The 18440-nt window shown below is 34.6% G+C and overlaps 1 protein-coding gene and 1 pseudogene across 2 annotated transcripts in view; one reads left to right on the top strand and one right to left on the bottom strand.

Annotated features, from left to right (window-relative positions):
* The window catches only part of PIK3C2G (phosphatidylinositol-4-phosphate 3-kinase catalytic subunit type 2 gamma), a 358071-nt gene that overhangs the window by 199517 nt on the left and 140114 nt on the right, over positions 1-18440 (bottom strand). For both annotated transcript variants that reach the window (XM_034645915.1, XM_011228226.3), the window contains one exon: positions 11480-11668. In XM_034645915.1, the coding sequence (XP_034501806.1) occupies positions 11480-11668 (189 nt within the window). The remainder of the gene's footprint in view (positions 1-11479; positions 11669-18440) is intronic.
* Positions 5878-9299, top strand: LOC105238752 (annotated as a pseudogene).

Below are 18440 nucleotides of genomic sequence, written 5' to 3'. Positions count from 1 at the left end.
CATAATAGCTCCAAACAGGAATCTCTGCCTCTAGAGAATTTCTGCTTAATACCTTTCTAGGGGCCTGAACTCAGGCAAAGATCAATGGACAAATATGTTCCACAAATCTTGGCATTTCTTCCCCATGATGTTGTCTGAAATTGTTTAAACATTCTCTTGGGATATAGTTATTGGCATTTCAAACTCAGTAACACATTCCTCAATGAGGTGAGGGCTACCCATATTTTCTGAATGTCATGTGATATTTACAGACTGAAAGGTCATATGTGACAGGAGAACTCAACCTATTTTGAATTTTCCACAAGCCAGGTTATTGTACTTTCCAATAACCTGACTTGCTTGAAAAATACATATAATTCCTGCCAATAATAAACCAGGAGCCACTCTCTAGTGATTCTGCTAACCTTGGGACTACTAATTACTAGAGGCATGGACATTATACCTTGAGTCTGGGGAAGTAACTTAAGTATCATTAGAAGATTCATTAGGCTGATACTAACTAGGTCCTCATTTACTTAAACTTGTAAGATGCTTTCTTATAATCATTCAGAAAACAAATCATTTATAATGTAATAAATGGCAATCTATCAGATTTGAGATATTAAAAAGATACAAGGTCGGTAAAATTCTATGACTTGTTGGAGAGAAGATCATATAAGGTGAGGAATTTTTATTTATTACGAATTTTTAAAATTAGGTGCAACAAGGGTTCATGTGAAATAATCACTTCTTTAACGTTATTCAAAATTTTAATTGTTCATTTAAGTAACTTTAGGTTATTTAATTTACTTTCCAAGCATGTCTGAATAGAGAACAAAACCAATTTTGGTCAAAAGCAAAACATCAGACTGGCTTACTATTCAGTTTTTATACAAGTTTCATGAGCAGTGATTCTATCTATTCAGGCCTTAGTTTCCTCTAAATTGAGCTAACAATTGAGTCTTTGGCATCTGTAAAAGGACATAATACCACAGCTAATATAAATATAACTCTGTACAATAATTGTTAAGGAAATATTTAAAAATTGCACATAGTCCATTGTCTAATGACTTCATTTAGACACAAAGAAAAAACTACTCCTTGAAGACTAGAATTGTAAAAGTTAATAAAAGGAATCTAAGACATGTGGCTAAAAAAACTCAAAGGTGGTGGGGCGCCTGGGTGGCACAGCGGTTAAGCGTCTGCCTTCGGCTCAGGGCGTGATCCCGGCATAATGGGATCGAGCCCCACATCAGGCTCCTCCGCTATGAGCCTGCTTCTTCCTCTCCCACTCCCCCTGCTTGTGTTCCCTCTCTCGCTGGCTATCTCTATCTCTGTTGAATAAATAAATAAAAAAAAATCTTAAAAAAAAAAAAACCTCAAAGGTGAAAAAATTAAGTAAAATGAAAGCAACTTCAAAATAAACACTTTCAGAGGAACTTTAGTGAAATATTGCCTCTTTTCTGCCAACAGTGTAAACACAAAGTTTATGGCCAAGCAGAGGATTAAGATGGAATAGTAATCCTTACCTGGGCAGGAAAGGAAGGGTATTAAGTATTTAGATTAACACTTTAGCTGAATGTAGAAGTAGAAACTGTCCAGTAGGTTGCTGTGCAACAGAGGTTCTCCTATTTTTGGTCTCAAGACCCTTTTAACACTTTTAAAAATTATGGAAGATTCAAAGAGGTTTTGTTTATGTGAGTTATATTTATCAAGAAATGCCATATTAGAAACAAACCTAGAACATTTAAGAAATTCATTTAAGATAACGTCAATTACCCCTTTACATGTTAACATAAACAATATATTCCTATGAAAAATGGCTACACTTTCAAAAACAAAGAAAATATTAGAGAGAAGAATGATACTGTTTCAGATTTTTGCAAGTATCTATAATGTCTGGCTTAATCGAAGACAGCTAGATTCCCCTATCTGTTTCTGTATTAGATCTGTTGCGATACCGCATGTCTGAAAACACTCTACACCCATAAATGAATACATGTGACAGAGGCAAATGACATATTAGAGTCATTATGGAAATAGTCTTGACCTTACAACACCCCTATAAGCATCTTGGGGGCTGCAAACCTAGTCGTGAGAACATAGTTTTGGCATGTGTTATTATTGTGGGGCCATAAGTTAAGGAATCAGAACCTGTGGTCTGTTTTGAAGACAGCAACACATCAACTTATCTTTTCCCTCGATGACAAATTGGCTTTGAAGTCACATGACCAACAGTCAGATTTGGGGATCATCTTTCCTCTACTCTCCCCTCAATCATTTATAGCTCTTCTCAGAGGCAAAAGGAATACCACCAAGGATCCAGACAACCTGCAACAGGGCCAGTGGCATCATGAAGTGAAATTTCAACAGAAAAATACACCTTTCAACTTCTTCCACTTGACTTGTTATCTTGTCATTTCTATTCCTTTCTTATTTTCTCCCCATATCATTGTTTTTCTCTTTTATTCTTCTTTTTCTAGTTTGAAAAATGATACAGGGTCAATATCTTACTGAAAAAACTTTTGAAGTGATGGGTAAAAGCCAAATGCAATGTAACAAATGTCGACCTTTAAAAAAAGCAACTTTGGTTAAAATGAAAAGGAAAGAAATCTGAGATCAAATTTAAGTGTAACAGAAATGTCAGACTTTGGAATACACAGTAAGAATTCATGCAGTATGCCATGAGGCTATTCATAGTTAAAAGCCCCAATGTCAGGTTAGAATTAGAAAACTATCAGAAGTGCAGAACAGTTTCTCCAGCAGGTTTTGAGTCTGATGACACACTCAGCATCAACTTGGAAGAAAAATGTCAATATGAATATATTTGCTATTTTTCTAGTACTAAAAAATGATCAGATATGACAGAAGAAATTTTTTTCTAGGGAAAGTGGGGAATAAGGATCCTTTAAGATGATTGTAAACCTCTACCCACTGAATAATTCATATTCCTTCAAGGATTTTCACATGATTACAGAATATTAGAACTCAAGGAAACTTGGAGACCTGGATCAATCTCCTGATAAAACAGATGAAAAAACTAAAAGTCAGAGAGTTGGAGCTGTTTTTCCAAGGCCATTTGTTGGTGGCACCGAAACTAGGATCCAACATCCAGAATACTAGGCCAAAAGCCTTTCTATAGTACTTCTAGGAAGTCCTTTTTCTCTTTTAACTAGATATTATCATATAGACTTATATGAAATCCACAAGATGAGCTTGAATGTATTATTTATTTTATGGTATTCTAAATGATCAATAGAGACATAATAGTGAGAAATATAATTTTCTGATTGGACTAGGACATTGGCCCAGTCATAACCCAGAAGGAATGAGAATGATCCAAAGAGATATCAGGAACTGTGCAGAGATATTTCTTGATGGATAGCCCATGGATTTGCATATAGAAATTGAGAAGTAACTACATATTTATGGTATTAATGAGACTTATTTATAATTAAAGAGTAGTTACTTATTTTTTTCTTCTATATGATTACACTTTGATTGTACATACAGAGAAGCTTAGAAAGGCACTACATAAAGCAAGTGTATACCAGAGGCATCACATAGAAATTTTGTGTGTGTGTTTTGTTTTTTTTTTTTAAGATTTTATTTATTTATTTGAGAGAGAGAGAGCATGGGCAGGAGGAAGGGACAGAGGAAGAGGGAAAAGCAGACTCCTCACTGAGCAAGGAGCCCAATGAGAGGCTCGATCTCAGGACCCTAGGATCATGACCTGAGCCGAAGGCAGATGCCTAACCAACTGAGCCACCCAGGTGCCCCAAAAATCTTGTGTTTGGATGGATTCAACATTACATGAAAAAGCAGCATGAAGTTATGCAAAAGAATAAGGAATTTAGAGTTTAAATATGGAGTATTTTCTTTTCCTATTTTACACTTTCTCTCTAAGCAAATTTATCTATACCTTTAACTTAACTCCTATCTTTCTGTAGATGATTTCCAAATGGGATCTCTAGCTTAGGTTTCTTCCTTGAACCATCACCAGCCATCTCAAGCACACATCAAAGCCAACCTACCCCAACCTGAATGGCAGGGTTCTTCTTCTAAAATCTATTTGTTACCCAGAGTGCCCATCTTAGTGAATGTTTCTATTTTCCACTTACTTGCATTATACAGAAACCTAGAAGTAATCCTTGACTCCTTTTTTGCTGCCCTTCCTCATTCAGTCCTGTCACTTTTACTTATATGTTCTGATTCTGTTCATTTTATTTCCTCACCACTACCATACTTCTAAGGCTGACTTCTTATCCTCTGACACTTAGACTATTTTATAGCTTCCTAACTGTCCCCTCATTTACTTTTGCTTCTCTCACCAAATTTATGCTTCACTCAGAAGCAAGAGTGATATTTAAAAGATGCACATTTGTGCATTATGTTAGCTTTAGTGCCAAATGAAGGGCCTTACATGAGTAAGCCATTAGTAAATACCCACTGAGTAAGTGAATAGACAAATTGGGCTTCAATTTCTTCATCTGTAAAATGGGGATCAGTAAAATGGGAGAAATTCTAAATGTTGGTAATAATATTAAAGAGGTTGTTTTATAGAACAAATCATAAAACATATTATGAAAGTGCTTTGCAAGCTATGTCATTATTCAATTGTGAAATATTTATCATAGAAATTTTAACAAGTGAATTTAACTTATGTAAGCTTATTTGAAACAAAATTATTCCCAAGAATTTATCAATTTTTATAGTTTGGCATTGAAAGAATCTGAAAACTCTAAACTCTTAATATAATTATGATGAAGAAGATAATAATGATAAAGATGATTGGTAGAATTTTATTGAATACTCTCATAAGTACTTTATCCTATAAGGTACATAATGTTATTACCCCCGCTTTATAGATAAGAAAGTTTGTCCAAGGTCATTCAAGTAATAAGTGGCAGAGTCAGATATGTCTGATTTCAAAACTTTATGTTGTGAACTGTGAAATTTGAAAGCAACTCCAGAAACTCTCTACAAGTGCACAAAGACAAGATATACACGTTTGGGTTTATGCTATTCTACATTCTCTTTCTCAGTGTATCGGAAGAGTATTGACTCTTCCTTCATAGACAGTATTGAAACTTCCACATTTTTCTCTTCCATGTTCATACTTACCTATAATTATATTCAGATTTTTCCTTGCCTGAGATAAAGAAGTTACTCTCTTCCTTTCCTTGGATAAAATTCCCATTTGTACTTTTGTTCCAGGCTATCGGCCATTAATACCATCTCACTGTGCCACTTCGCCATCCCTCTACTTTTTGATCTTCCCTTCATGCATCATCCTTCATGTCAATTTGTAAACATGCTTGAAGTTTTTTTTATTTGAACAAGCATACCAACCCCAAACCTCAAAGCCTTTACCATCAATCCTGTTTCAAGAGTCACAACTTATTTATTTCTCTCTATTTCCTCTTTAGGATCTTGAAGTGTGGTATCTGACTTTACTGCAGTATTATAACTGTCTCACAAATACCATCAGTGACTGCTCTATTCTCAATACATTGATTTCTTTTTGACTTAATTCTATTTAATACCTTTCCAAAACCTTTGAAAACCTTTTTTTAAAAAAGTTATTTATTTATTTAAGAAAGAGAGAGGGAGGAAAAGGGAGAGAGCATAGGGGGAGGGGTAGAGAGAGAGAAAAATCTCAAGCAGACTCCACACTGAGCGCAGAGCCCGACACAGGGCTCCATCTTAGGACCTGGAGGTCATGACCTAAGCTGAAGCCAAGAGTCTGACACTTAACTGACTGAGTCACCTAGGTGCCCCCTTTGAAAACCTTTTTTATGAATTCTAAATTACCACCCCTTTCTCCATCTCCTCCGACCTCTTGGTCACTCTTCCTATTGCCTTTCCTGGCTTTGTTTGCGCTATACTGACCGTAAAATGTTACTACTGTCCGGGGTTCCATCTTTGCTCCTTATACTTCCTTTGCACATATACACACAGTACTTCTACATCTATGGCTTCAGTTACCGCCTTCAAGCCAGTAATTTGCATATTCTTTTTCAAGTTTTGGTTTCTCTACTAGTCTTCAGGTCTGAATATACAACTGCGTACTGGTCAACTCCTTCTAGGTGCCCCAAAGGTTTTTAATTATTCAACATTCCAAGACAGAACTCTCTATCTTACACCACCCAGATTTTCTCTTTCTTCTATAACCCTTGTCTTGATTGATGATATATGTTTCTATCATTTACCCAAACAGAAAGCTCAAAGTCTTCCTTATCTCTTCTCTCTTTTTCACTTTCCTCTGAAATGTATCTCAGATCTGCTCTGTGGATCTCTACTATTTTGAGGCCCAGACCATTTTTCAAATGGACTATTTCAATACCTGACATCTATCTAATATCCTTGCTCTCATTTGCTTTCTTTAGCCCATCCTTCACGTTGATGTCAGCATTATTCTTGTATAACATAAATCTGATTGTATGACTCCCATTCTTAACAAAATTCCATGGGCTGCAGAAATGAGTTCATAGTAACTACCTGGCTCATGAGACCTAGAACATCCTAAACTGACCTATCCTTTTCAGTCTTGTCTCACAGTACAGTTCTCTCCTAATATGATATTAAATTACTATTCTCTGAGCCTCTATAACTATGCACATGCTAGACTTTCTTCTTGAAATGCCATTTCCTCTCTTCTCCACTCAGGAAATTACTATGAATATTTCAATTCAGAATTCAATTCCTTTGTGAAGATTTCCTTACCTTCTCAGGAAGAATCTGTCCCTTTCTCCTTTGGGCACATATAGTACTTAATACTCTGGTTATAGTATGGGATATATTGTGGGTTAATCTTTAGCATTAGTCTTTTTCTCTAAATTGTGTTTTAGAGATAGTCACTATAACTTGTTATTCAGTCTCTTTGATTCATTGCATGTCGATTTCCACGTACACATATTTGTGCTCAATATATAAATGGGAAAGATACACCATCATCCATCACTTAATTATTTAGTCTAATGTAGAAGTTATAACTGTCTACTTTTCCATATTCCATGCTACCTATTTACAATGGTAGTCAAGAATGTCTTTAGTGTAAATTAATCTCTATAATAAAAGATATAGTGGTTTCATGCAAACATGTTTATGAAACATTTTTCCAAGGAAACTGATTTTGGAAGCTAAGGCACTGCCTGTTAAACATTGTTCTTCTTCCCTCAAAATAATAATTTTACACCATGTGGGATGGCAAGTTCTAGTACCTTGTCAAATTTTTATTTAAGCTTCTGATGTAATGCTCTGATGCCAGTTCAGAGTTGCTATTTTTAAATGAATACTTTCCTTGAACTGTCTTTTAATTCCTTGGGTAATTTCTGCTTGCTATTAGCAGTTGAATAGTCACGCCTGTGCATCAGAGTTCAAGAAAATAGCAACCATCTGCCAAGAACCACAGACCTTAGCCCTTGGTCTCTGTTATTCTGACAGCATTGCCTTCTCTAATGGAAATATCAGTACCCGGTGAGCACACTGCTGGCACTCAGTAGTGGAAATATTAACACCCCGTGCCCCACACTAGGTAAATTAAATCTCAACATGTCTCTTGCTAAAAATAAACCAAAATGAGGTGGTGAATCTTTGGATTGGATTAAATAAACAGCAATATTAAAAATTCTCTGAGCTAGAAATGGAGCACACCAGTTCTCAAGAGGTTAAACCACTGGAAAAATAGAATACTCAAAGGAGAAAAAATACAGATCTCTGAAGACCTCACTCTGACAACTCACTTAACAAGCACAAACTGTTTGTTCTCAGAAAAGTCAGCTTTTGAATTTAGAGAAGTTGAAAGGTTCATTTTCGGAAACAGCTTGTCCTCAAGTTTTTTAGTAGTTCAGTTAAAAAGAGTGGGAGTCATAGAATGAGCACAATGGAAATATTTTAACCTTCCCAGTAACCTTCTTTGGTGCATGATAAGGAACTGTCCAATGTTCAAATAAATCAAATTTCTGCTAAGTTCCCTGAATGATGCTTAATAAACAGCACTCTACTTTGAAACCAGTCCCTATGATTTCTAAAAATCTGATTGTTGAGAAAAAGAAATTATACACTGAAGTAGAAACATCCAAGCATGATAAGATAGTTAAGTACTGCTATTTACTATAATAAGACCATTTTAAGATAGTTTTATTTACATATTTAATATGCAAATAGCCCAGAGTATTTATGTAGAAAGGCTGTAAGCATAGCGGTTAAGATTTCAAGCTCTAAATCTCTGGATTTAACCCGAGCTCTTCAATTTACTAGCATTCCATTGGGCGACTTAATCTCTGTAAGCCTCAGCTTCCTCACAGGTATAAATGGAATAATAATAGTATTTGACTGATAGGGTTATTGTGGATAATAAAATTAGATAGTACTAAGGGGCATTAAGTAACAATTTGATCTTTATATTTAAAACATTGAGTCAAATAGATTTACAGCATCTATTTTGGTAGAGAAGGCTCACTATAAACAGAATTATGCTTACTTATCAGAGTCAGATAATATCGAAGTCCATCTAGCGAATCCTTTCATTTTACAAGCAAGAAAACTAAGCACTATTATAGGCTTTATTCTGATAAAGATTTTTGTAAGAGGCTGCCACAACTCTGAACACGAGCGTGGGGCTGGGGACTCAGGATCCCACTAAAGCCCTGTGCGGCGCCTCTTGCAGGTGTCCGTGGTACAAGAAGTACCTACTGCTTGGGTTCAACCTGCTCTTTTGGCTGACCAGGTCAGCTGTCATCGCTTTTGGACTATGGTTTTGGTTTGGAGGCACCATGAAGGACTTTTTATCAGAGGTTGAGTCATCGCAGTATATCGACCTGGGGCTCTATGTGCTGGTTGGGGAAGGAGCCCTGATAATAGCGGTGGGCTTCTTCAGGTGTTAGGAAGCCATGAGGCAGTTGCAGTGTGTGCTGGGGCTTTTCACCTGCCTACTGGTGATATTTGCCGCTGTGGTAACCATTGGAGTATTTGTTTTTATGGGCAACGGTGTAGCTATACGACATATTCAGACCACGTATGAAGAGCCTTATTATAACTATTACCTTACAGATAGCGAAAAGGGAAATAGGACTCTCAGAACTTTCTGCTCAATGTTTCAGTGCCGTGAAACAAAAGGTCTGAACGGGTCCAAACCACACGCCCAAAGGAAATTCTAGGACACAAGCATTGTATTGATGACACTGAGACCATAATCAGCGTTAAGCTTCAGGTCACCGGAATTTGTTGGTATTGGAATTGCAGGTCTCACAATCTTTAGCATGATGTTCAGCATGGTCCCTGGCTGTGCAAAGCTAAACTCATGAGATGTGATATGAAGCCACTTCCACATGAAAATTGCAGGATACAGCTTTCACAAGGCTGTCGCAGAAGCGGTCTCCTAGCTCATTTTTACATATTCAAAGGACACTTAGGACCTAAAATAATCTGCTGTTAATTGTACATTTGCACATGTATGAAGGTTTGGCTCATTACTGATTTACCAACTTGAGTGAATGCCTACTGCCTATGTTGAATGAAATTATATTCATGTGTGATCTGCATGTTTCTGATATATGCATATATATAATGAAATCTGTTTGCTGAGAATTCCAAATTCTTGCTATGTCAGAGCAACAACCTATGTACCTCTGAACAAAAGAAGATCAAAAAGCTGTTATAAAGTTTAAAAACTTGGGTATTCAAAAAAAAGATTTTTTAAGAAATATTCCATAAACTTTATAAAAAGTATTAGTTGACACATTTAAATGTCCTTAAAATACACCAATAACCCTAACCCTACAAGGTATATCTTAGTAAAACAATAATAACTCCCCTCCATAAAGCCAGTTTATGCTTTAGAAACTAGAAAGCTGTTTTATCATCTGGTGAGAAAATTAGGATTTAGAGATACTATAGAGATTTATACCTCTGTTTTTACCTTTACAACTATTCTTTTAAAATTTTAATAGCTTTATTGAGATATAATTCCAATGCCATATAATTTACTTAAAGTGTACAATTCAATGGTTTTTAGCATGTTCCCGGAGTTGTGTAACTATAACCACAAAAAGAAACTTCATATCCATTAGCAGTCAACTCTCTTTTTCCCCAACCTTCCCTAGACCTAGGCAACAACTAATCTACTTTTTGTATCTATAGATTTGCCTATTTTGGACATTTCTTATAAATGGAATCATACAATATGTAGTCTTTTGTGACTGGCTTCTTTCATTCAGCATAATGTTTTCAAGGTTACTAATGTCATAACATGTATTATAACTCGTTCCTTTTATTATTGAATAATATTACATTGTATGGATAGACCACATTTTATTTATCCATTCATTAGTTGATGGTCATTTGGGTTGTTTCTCCTTTTTGGCCATTATAAATACTGCTGCTCTGAATATTCATGTATGAGTTTTTGATTGAACATGTATTTTATCTTGGGTATATCCTTAAGAGTGCAATTGTTGGGTAACTCAGTATTTTATATTTAAGGAACTGAAAATTGTTTTCCAAAGTCGTTGCACCATTTACATTCCCACCAGCAATGTGTGAATTTTGCAATTCTTCCAAATCCTGGCCAGCACTTATTATTATTTGTCTTTTTGATTATAGCCATCCTAGTAAGTGTAAAGTAGTATCTCATTGTGGTAGAAAAAGAAACTTTCACTTTCACCTCCTTTTCTATCCCAGAAGTTTTGGAAAGTACACTAATTTTAACATAAACCTAAGTAAGTCAGTTTGTAAAGTCCTTGTGTCACTCTCTCTCCCACATTTTCCCTTCTGTCAGGACCTTGAGAGAGAATTCAAAATAGAACTGGGCTCCACAATTCTTACCTGATTCCAGAGATTGCAGACTTTCTTCATGGCATCAGTGAACTGATGCTATCAAGATAGATTTAAAATAGCTCTTCTTGGCTTTTAATATAAAATAGAAGCCAAGGAAGAGCTGTTTCCCCAAACTAGAGCCAGTTTCCACACTTATTCCCACATGTTTCTCCCTAACTATAAGAAGACATCATTACTCCATTCCCAACTGCATCCCTGTGTATTTTATTCTGAGACAAGGTCTGGAGAATATATAAGGGATAAATTTTTCCCTTTTATTCTTACCATTATCATTAGCATATTAATTGTAGACCCTCTATAAGTGGGGCATTTTGTATCAAAAATATGGTTCCAATTATGACGGACTTTTTTCTTTTGAGGGGGGTAAAGAATAGAGAATTTTATTTTTCTTTATTTGTTTTGTTATTTCTGTAAGAGTAACTAAACTCTTCATTTAAGAAACTATGACCATTAATTATACTTCCAGTTTAGTACAGAAGACACAATTATAGCTTAGATCTGTTTAAGATTTACATTCATAGTTTAATTTATCTAAATTTAATATCTATAGCTATTGAAATTGGGAACAACCAGAATAGCTATTGAATTAATCATAGAGTCCTATTTTTTTCTCTTCAAATTTATCTCATCAGTAATATCATGCTTGTTGTGCAATTCTTACCTAGCAGTCAGAAGTCCAAGTGCCTCCAAAGGGCAAGAAAATTTCCATCTTCTCAAAATGGTATGTATTTCTGAAACAGTTCTTTCATCCCATCCAGGGGCACTACCCAGGACCAAAGGAAGAGAGCAGTTTTCATTGTTGCAGTAGAAGCGATAAAACCATAAGTATCTTCTCTTTTCCTCAGAGAGTCTGCAAAACCAGATTGGAAACTGTAATTTATTGGAGTTTGCTACACTAACAAACATTACAGTACAAAATCTTACTCAGTTCTTTGAATTTCAATTTTAGTTTACTTTGGAAAACAAGTCCTTTATCTTCTTGGTACAATTTGATAGGTTATTTTATTAGCTTATTTCCTACTAACCTCATTCTTTCATAGAAAAATAAAATAAAATAGAGTTCAGTTCAGATAATTCACATTTATTTTTCCTCCTTCTCATTCTTGCCACTAATTTTTTTTTTTTTAAATGTCGTTTTGGTTAACAAAATCTCTGTCTCCTTTAGGGCAGAGCAAGTTTTATCTGAATCCTGCCACATGTACTACTTAGAACAGAGGTAATCGAAAATTTACTCTCTTACTTTCTTTACAAATTAATTTATACCCAAGTGTGCCTGTGAAAAAATGGCATATTTTAAAGATGATATTCCGTCATCTCAAAGCAAGTTTCATGAGAGTTCAGAAAACTCTGCACTAAACTTCAAAAACAAAGATTTCAATTCATCCCTGAATGTGGACTTTAAATTCTCATATTTAGCAGAAAGTTTGGAGTTAAAAATGCCAGTGAATAGGATTTCTTTAAATGCCCAAGTGTTTCCCCCTGGAGAATGGTTCCAAACAGAAGATCGAAATCTAGGACTAGGGCCATTGACTTGCTGACAGTTTATCATGTTTTGCTCACACTCCAGCAGAAGCATTCAGAACCACAGTTCAACTGGAGGACAGCATTTCTCACATGACAATGACAGCTTTTGAACACTGTCTCCTCCAATCTGACAGTGTTGCTCAGCTTAAATTAGCTAAAACTTCCAAGAAGGATAGTAAGAAATATTAAAATATTTTAAAGGTTAATATTTCTCTACATTTTAAAAGCCATCTTCACCTACAAAATGAAAGGGTTGGATTATAGAGATTTTTGAAGTATGCTTGGGCTCCTGTCCTATTTTGTCACTACCTTCCCCACCAGAAAGTCCTCAGAAGAAAAAATCCTATGACAAAATTATTATCAAATTATTACTAAAGCAAATTATGTTGTTCTGATTAAATTCCTTTCTCCCCAATATTGAATAAGATATTTTTCTTATGGGGCGCCTGGGTGGCACAGCGGTTAAGCATCTGCCTTTGGCTCAGGGCGTGATCCCGGCGTTATGGGTTCGAGCCCCACATCAGGCTCCTCTGCTATGAGCCTGCTTCTTCCTCTCCCACTCCCCCTGCTTGTGTTCCCTCTCTCGCTGGCTGTCTCTATCTCTGTCAAATAAATAAATAAAATCTTTAAAAAAAAAAAAGATATTTTTCTTTTACTTTCTTTTAGTGAAGCATAATTTACATCAAAAAGAATGCACACACTCAGTTCAATAAATTTTAACAAATGCATATTCTGAATAAAAACCACACTCCTTTCAAGATATGTTTTCTCATGCAAACAGAGGTAAGCACTGGCAGGATTTCTTTCACTCTGTATTAATATTAACTATTTTAGAACTTCACATAAATGGAATCGTAGAGGAAATACTTTTATTTATAGCTTCTTTCACTCAGTTTGTTTTAAAATTATCCATATTGTTGAGTATATCAGTAGTCCATACATTTTAACTAATGAATATTATTCCTTTGTATGAATACACCACAGTTTGCTTATCCATTCTCCTACCTGATGGACATTTGAAGTTCCTGCTTGGGGATATTATGAGTAAAGTTGTTGTAAACACTTGTATGCATGATTTCTAAGGATGTATTTTTTTCATTTCTCCTAGGTAGTTTCTGGGAGGGGAATGACTGGGTTTTATGTCGGGTATTTGTCTCCCTTTTGAAGAAACTGTCAAAATATTTTGTGAAGTAGTTGTAAAATTTCACACTGTTATGTGCAGAGTATGACAGTGCCAGTTGTACCACATTCTTGCTAACACTTGATTTTCCCCGTTTTAAGATATTATCCCTCCTAATGAGTGCAAAGTGGTATCTATATGACTAATTTGGGGAGGATTAGGTTGTCATCTTAACAATAGGGAGTATTTTAATCAATGACATGATATAACCTTCTATTTATTGAGGTTTTCTTTAATTTCTCTTAGCAAAGTTTTATACTTTTTAATGTAGAGGTTTTGATATTGCTAATTGAATTTTACTTTATTATTTTTTTTTAAGATTTATTTATTTATTTGAGAGAGGGAGAGAGTGGAGCAAGGGGCAGAGGAAGAGGGAGACAAGGAAACTCCCTGCTGAGTGAGGAGCCCATCACAAGCCTTGATCTCATGACCCTGAAATCATGACCTGAGCCCTGAGCCGAAATCAAGAGCGGGACACTTAACTGACTGAGCCACCCAGGTGCTTCAATTTAAAATTGAATTTTAAAACAAAATTTATTTTCTGTTTTTCACTGAAATACAATTAGCATTTTGTACATTGATGCCAAATATTCTGATCTTACATAATCATATCATCTGAAACTAGAGGAAGTTCTATTTCCTTCTTTCCCAGTTGAACACATTTAATTTCTTTTTCTTACTATAGTGCACTGGCTAGGACTTCCAATACGACATTGAGGAGAAATATTTAGATAGATATACTTGCTTACCAGTTATAGGGGGAAAGCATTCATTCTTGCACCATTTAGTACGATGTTAACTCTAGATTTTCCCATAGATCTAGATTTAAAACTCAGGATTTTAAGGTTGAGAAAGTTCCGTTCTATTCCTAGTTTTGTGAGTTTTTATTATGAATGAGTGTTGAATTTTGTCAATTGTTTTTTTCCCCAAATCTATCAAGATGATATAATTTTTCTTATATATCTTTTTCCATTTTTAAAGTTTTAATCTAGCTGAATCCTTATATTAGCATAAAGTTGCATCTTGCTTTTGTAACATAGGTGACATTTTCTGGTTTTTAATTAGAGTTTTATTTCATTTATATTTAACATAGTATAGATATAATTGGTTTTAACTCAACCATATTGCTATTAGTTTGTTGTTGTTGTTTTCAAACCATTTCTTTGTCCCTTTTCCCTTTTTTCCTGTCATCTTTTGAATTGTTTTCTTGTATTTCATTTTTGTCTTCCTCTTGGTCTGTAAATGTGCACTTAAAACTTGGGTGGTGTAGTTCTCTAGAGATTACAATATTATCTTTTAGCATATCACAGCCAACAATGAATTAATATTACATTGCCTTATGTATAAGAACCTTAAAACAGTATGCTTTCATTCTTCCATTTCTCATTCTTATTATAGTTGTTATACATTTTATTCTCATATATTACAAACCCAGCAGTACGTTGTAATTATTTTTGCCTTATATAGTTAATTATTTTTTAAAGAAATTGTTAAATGTGTAAGTAAAAGTAATTTTATTTCCATCTATTTTCCCTTTATAGTGCTTTTCATTTATTCCTATATATTAAGCTTTTATCTATTTATCCTTTTCTATCAGCTGGTAGTATTTCCTTTAAGGTTTCTTACAGTACAGATAAGCTGATCATAAACAAACTCTGCTGTGTTTAATTGAAAATATTTTCATTCTGGCTTCATTTTTGAAATATAATTTTACTGGTTATAGAATTCTAAGTTGATAGATTTTCTTTTTCCCTTTCTAGATGTAAGATAATAGTCTACTATCTTTTGGATCCCATTATTTCTGATGAGAAATTTGCAGTTAATATGATAGTTATTCCCCTGTAGGAATTTATTTTCTCTGATGCTTTAAGAATTTTTATCTTTATGTTTAATTTTTAGAAATTTGACTATAATATGGATGTGTGGGTGTGTCTGTGTGCTTGTTTGGGAGTTGCTAAGTTTCTTATATCTGTGGGTAGAAGTTTAAAACAAATTTGTAAAATTTTGACTATTATTACTTACTTACTTAATTTTTTTGGCCTAGATCTTTCTCTTCACTCCTGTGTCTCCAATACACATATTGTCAGTATTGTCTGACAGGTTACAAGGATCTATCACTATTTTTAGGATTATTTTTTTCTGTACTTCAACATGGCTAATATTCTTTTGCCTTTTCTTCAAGCTCACTGTTGTTTCTTTATTATGCGATCTATTAAGCTTTTTCAGTGGTTTTTAGAAAATTTAGATACTGTGTTTTTCAGCCTTTAAATTTCCAATTTTACTTACTGAGACTTCATTTGTTCACTCATATACATCTTTTTTTTTTTAAATCCATAGATGTCTTTATAATAGTTGTATTGAAATCATTAGCTGCTAGTTTAAAAATATTTGGATTTATCTCTGTTAACTGCTGTCTCCTATCCCGGGCTATGGTTATATATTCCTGAGTTTTTCTATGTCTAGCAATTATTGATTGGACATTAAATATTTAAAATGCTACACTGTCTGCATTTTGCCATCTTTTGGGTGTTAAATGTTTCGATTTTTTTAGTAGGCAGTTTAAGCACTAGCAGATCAGCTTTAGCCTTTTAAGAATTGTTTTTACATGTTAGGTTAGACTAGGTCTAGCATAGTCTTTAATCTTGGGCTAGAGAGCGCTTACTCTTAATATGGATCTTTCTGGTTTCTTTGTTGAATGCTTGGGGTGTTCTGGGATTTTTTTCATTCTTACTGGTCAATATTTCTATGTCCTTCAGTGTTGTGCCACCTGCGGAATCTACATTCATTTCACATCTCCCTGTGGTGGCTCTTTTGCAGGCCTTACAAAATCTCTACCTGCTCATGAGTAGCTAAGTACTCAGTTATGTATTTCTGCAGCTCCTATCCTTTTCTACTGTTATGCTCTAGAAATTCCAGCTGCTTCAGCATCATTAAACTCTGATCTCTGCCCACTTTTTTTTTTTTTAAATCTCAGCAAGACCACTTCTTTGATTATACTTCCCAGAGCCATGATGTAGAAAGTGACTCCAGGCTGAAAACTACTTTATTCATGAGTTCACCTCAAGACCCATCCAATTTCTGAAAGCATTTGTTTCATATGTATTTTTCTTGTCTCATATACCCTTAAGTCAGAATTAGTCTAGTAACAGGTGCCTTTCATAGCTAGAAATGGAAGCATTAATTCCTTTCAAAACAAATGTTTTTCTGTCTTTTTTCTGGAATCTTCTTCATATTAGAAACACTCTTTAAAAAAAGAAAAGAAACACTCTTTTAGTTGTCATCAAGAATCGATATTTTTTACATTTTTACAAATATTTTATGTACATTTTCATTGAATTTCATTGAGTCTGAATTTGATTACATTTGATAAATTTTAAAGAAGGAATAACTGTCACTATATAAATGACAAAATGTGGTATTTTGAAACAAGTTAATCTGATTCTAACACAAATTTTATCACATTGAAGGCTGTTCTCCATCTTTTTCACAATCCAGAATGAAATTCTACTGTACTGAGCTTAATAATTGTATTTGAGTAAGTAAAACAGAGGAAAATGTTGCTTGTTTTATATATAAGTTATTCATTTAAATAGCAACTAGGTCCAAAACAAGTTGGGATTCACTGGGGTAAACTTAAAAAACACAAACTCCTAATATTTAAAGGAAGTTACTATCATTATTTGTTGCTTTTGATTTTTTTTGTTTGAATATACTTAAAATTACAAAGCATGCCACCTTTTTCATATTTTAAAAAAACCATTACAAATATGTTAGTTAATCTGATATGTGACACACTTATTATATGTAATGTTTTATATTTTTGAGTAAGTAGTAGAAAAGATGCTTCACTTAGTTGACAGTAGTCTAGTATAACAATGGATTTTCAAAATGCATATATAATAAGACTATGAGAATAGTCCATCATTTACAACCCTTAAGGCAACTTTTTATATCAGATGTTATGTGAAGGAACTTTATTCATTATAACATTTATTTTACATGTATTATTTATCAGCACAGTGTACAGTACAGGAAATACACTGACAAACAAGATAGATGGGTTCCTTGCTCTCCCAACTCTTTTTTTTTTTTTAAAGATTTTATTTATTTATTTGACAGAGATAGAGACAGCCAGCGAGAGAGGGAACACAAGCGGGGGAGTGGGAGAGGAAGAAGCAGGCTCATAGCGGAGGAGCCTGATGCGGGGCTCGATCCCATAACGCCGGGATCACGCCCTGAGCCAAAGGCAGATGCTTAACCGCTGTGCCACCCAGGTGCCCCTGCTCTCCCAATTCTTACAAATTTATGAGGAAGAAAAGAAAAAACGCATTAACAAACAAGATGATAATAGATTGTGTTAAGTGTGATAATAAAAGGTAACAAGACAGAGAGTAAAGAGAAAAACTTCATTAGATAGGGTAAACGAAGAAGCTTCTTTAAGAAGAAGTGAAAGATCTGACCTACAGGATGAGAGATTCAGTCATGTGAAGAACTGAAGAAGGAGTATTTCAGGTAGAGGGAACACCAAATGAAAAGGCCTTGAGATGGGAGAAGGACCAGCACATTTGAAGTATATACAGGAGACTGATGTCACTGGCTTGAAGTGAATGAGGAGAAAAGTATTACAAGGTGAAATTAGAGATAAGGGCAGTAATAAGATTACCCAGAACGGAACCCTTGATCACCTCAATGCGTCAGTCTGAAATGGCCCAAATTTACTCCTTCTCCAGAAAATAATTCTTAACATTTGCCTATTCAATCATTCAAGAATTTGGATTCTCCATTGACTTAACTTGATTTTTTGCTTTCTCAGTTGGCTTATCCCCTAGTTACTATTAATCATCAAGTCACATCTTCTTAATTTCCAAAACAGATCTCCCAAATCTAGCCATTTCTACCAATGTCCATTGCCATCACC

This window comes from Ailuropoda melanoleuca, chromosome 16, assembly GCF_002007445.2.
Source record: "Ailuropoda melanoleuca isolate Jingjing chromosome 16, ASM200744v2, whole genome shotgun sequence".
In the NCBI taxonomy this organism is placed as follows: Eukaryota; Metazoa; Chordata; class Mammalia; order Carnivora; family Ursidae; genus Ailuropoda; species Ailuropoda melanoleuca.
Note: the sequence above shows the minus strand (reverse complement) of the source record. Positions and strands in the feature narration are given on the sequence as shown.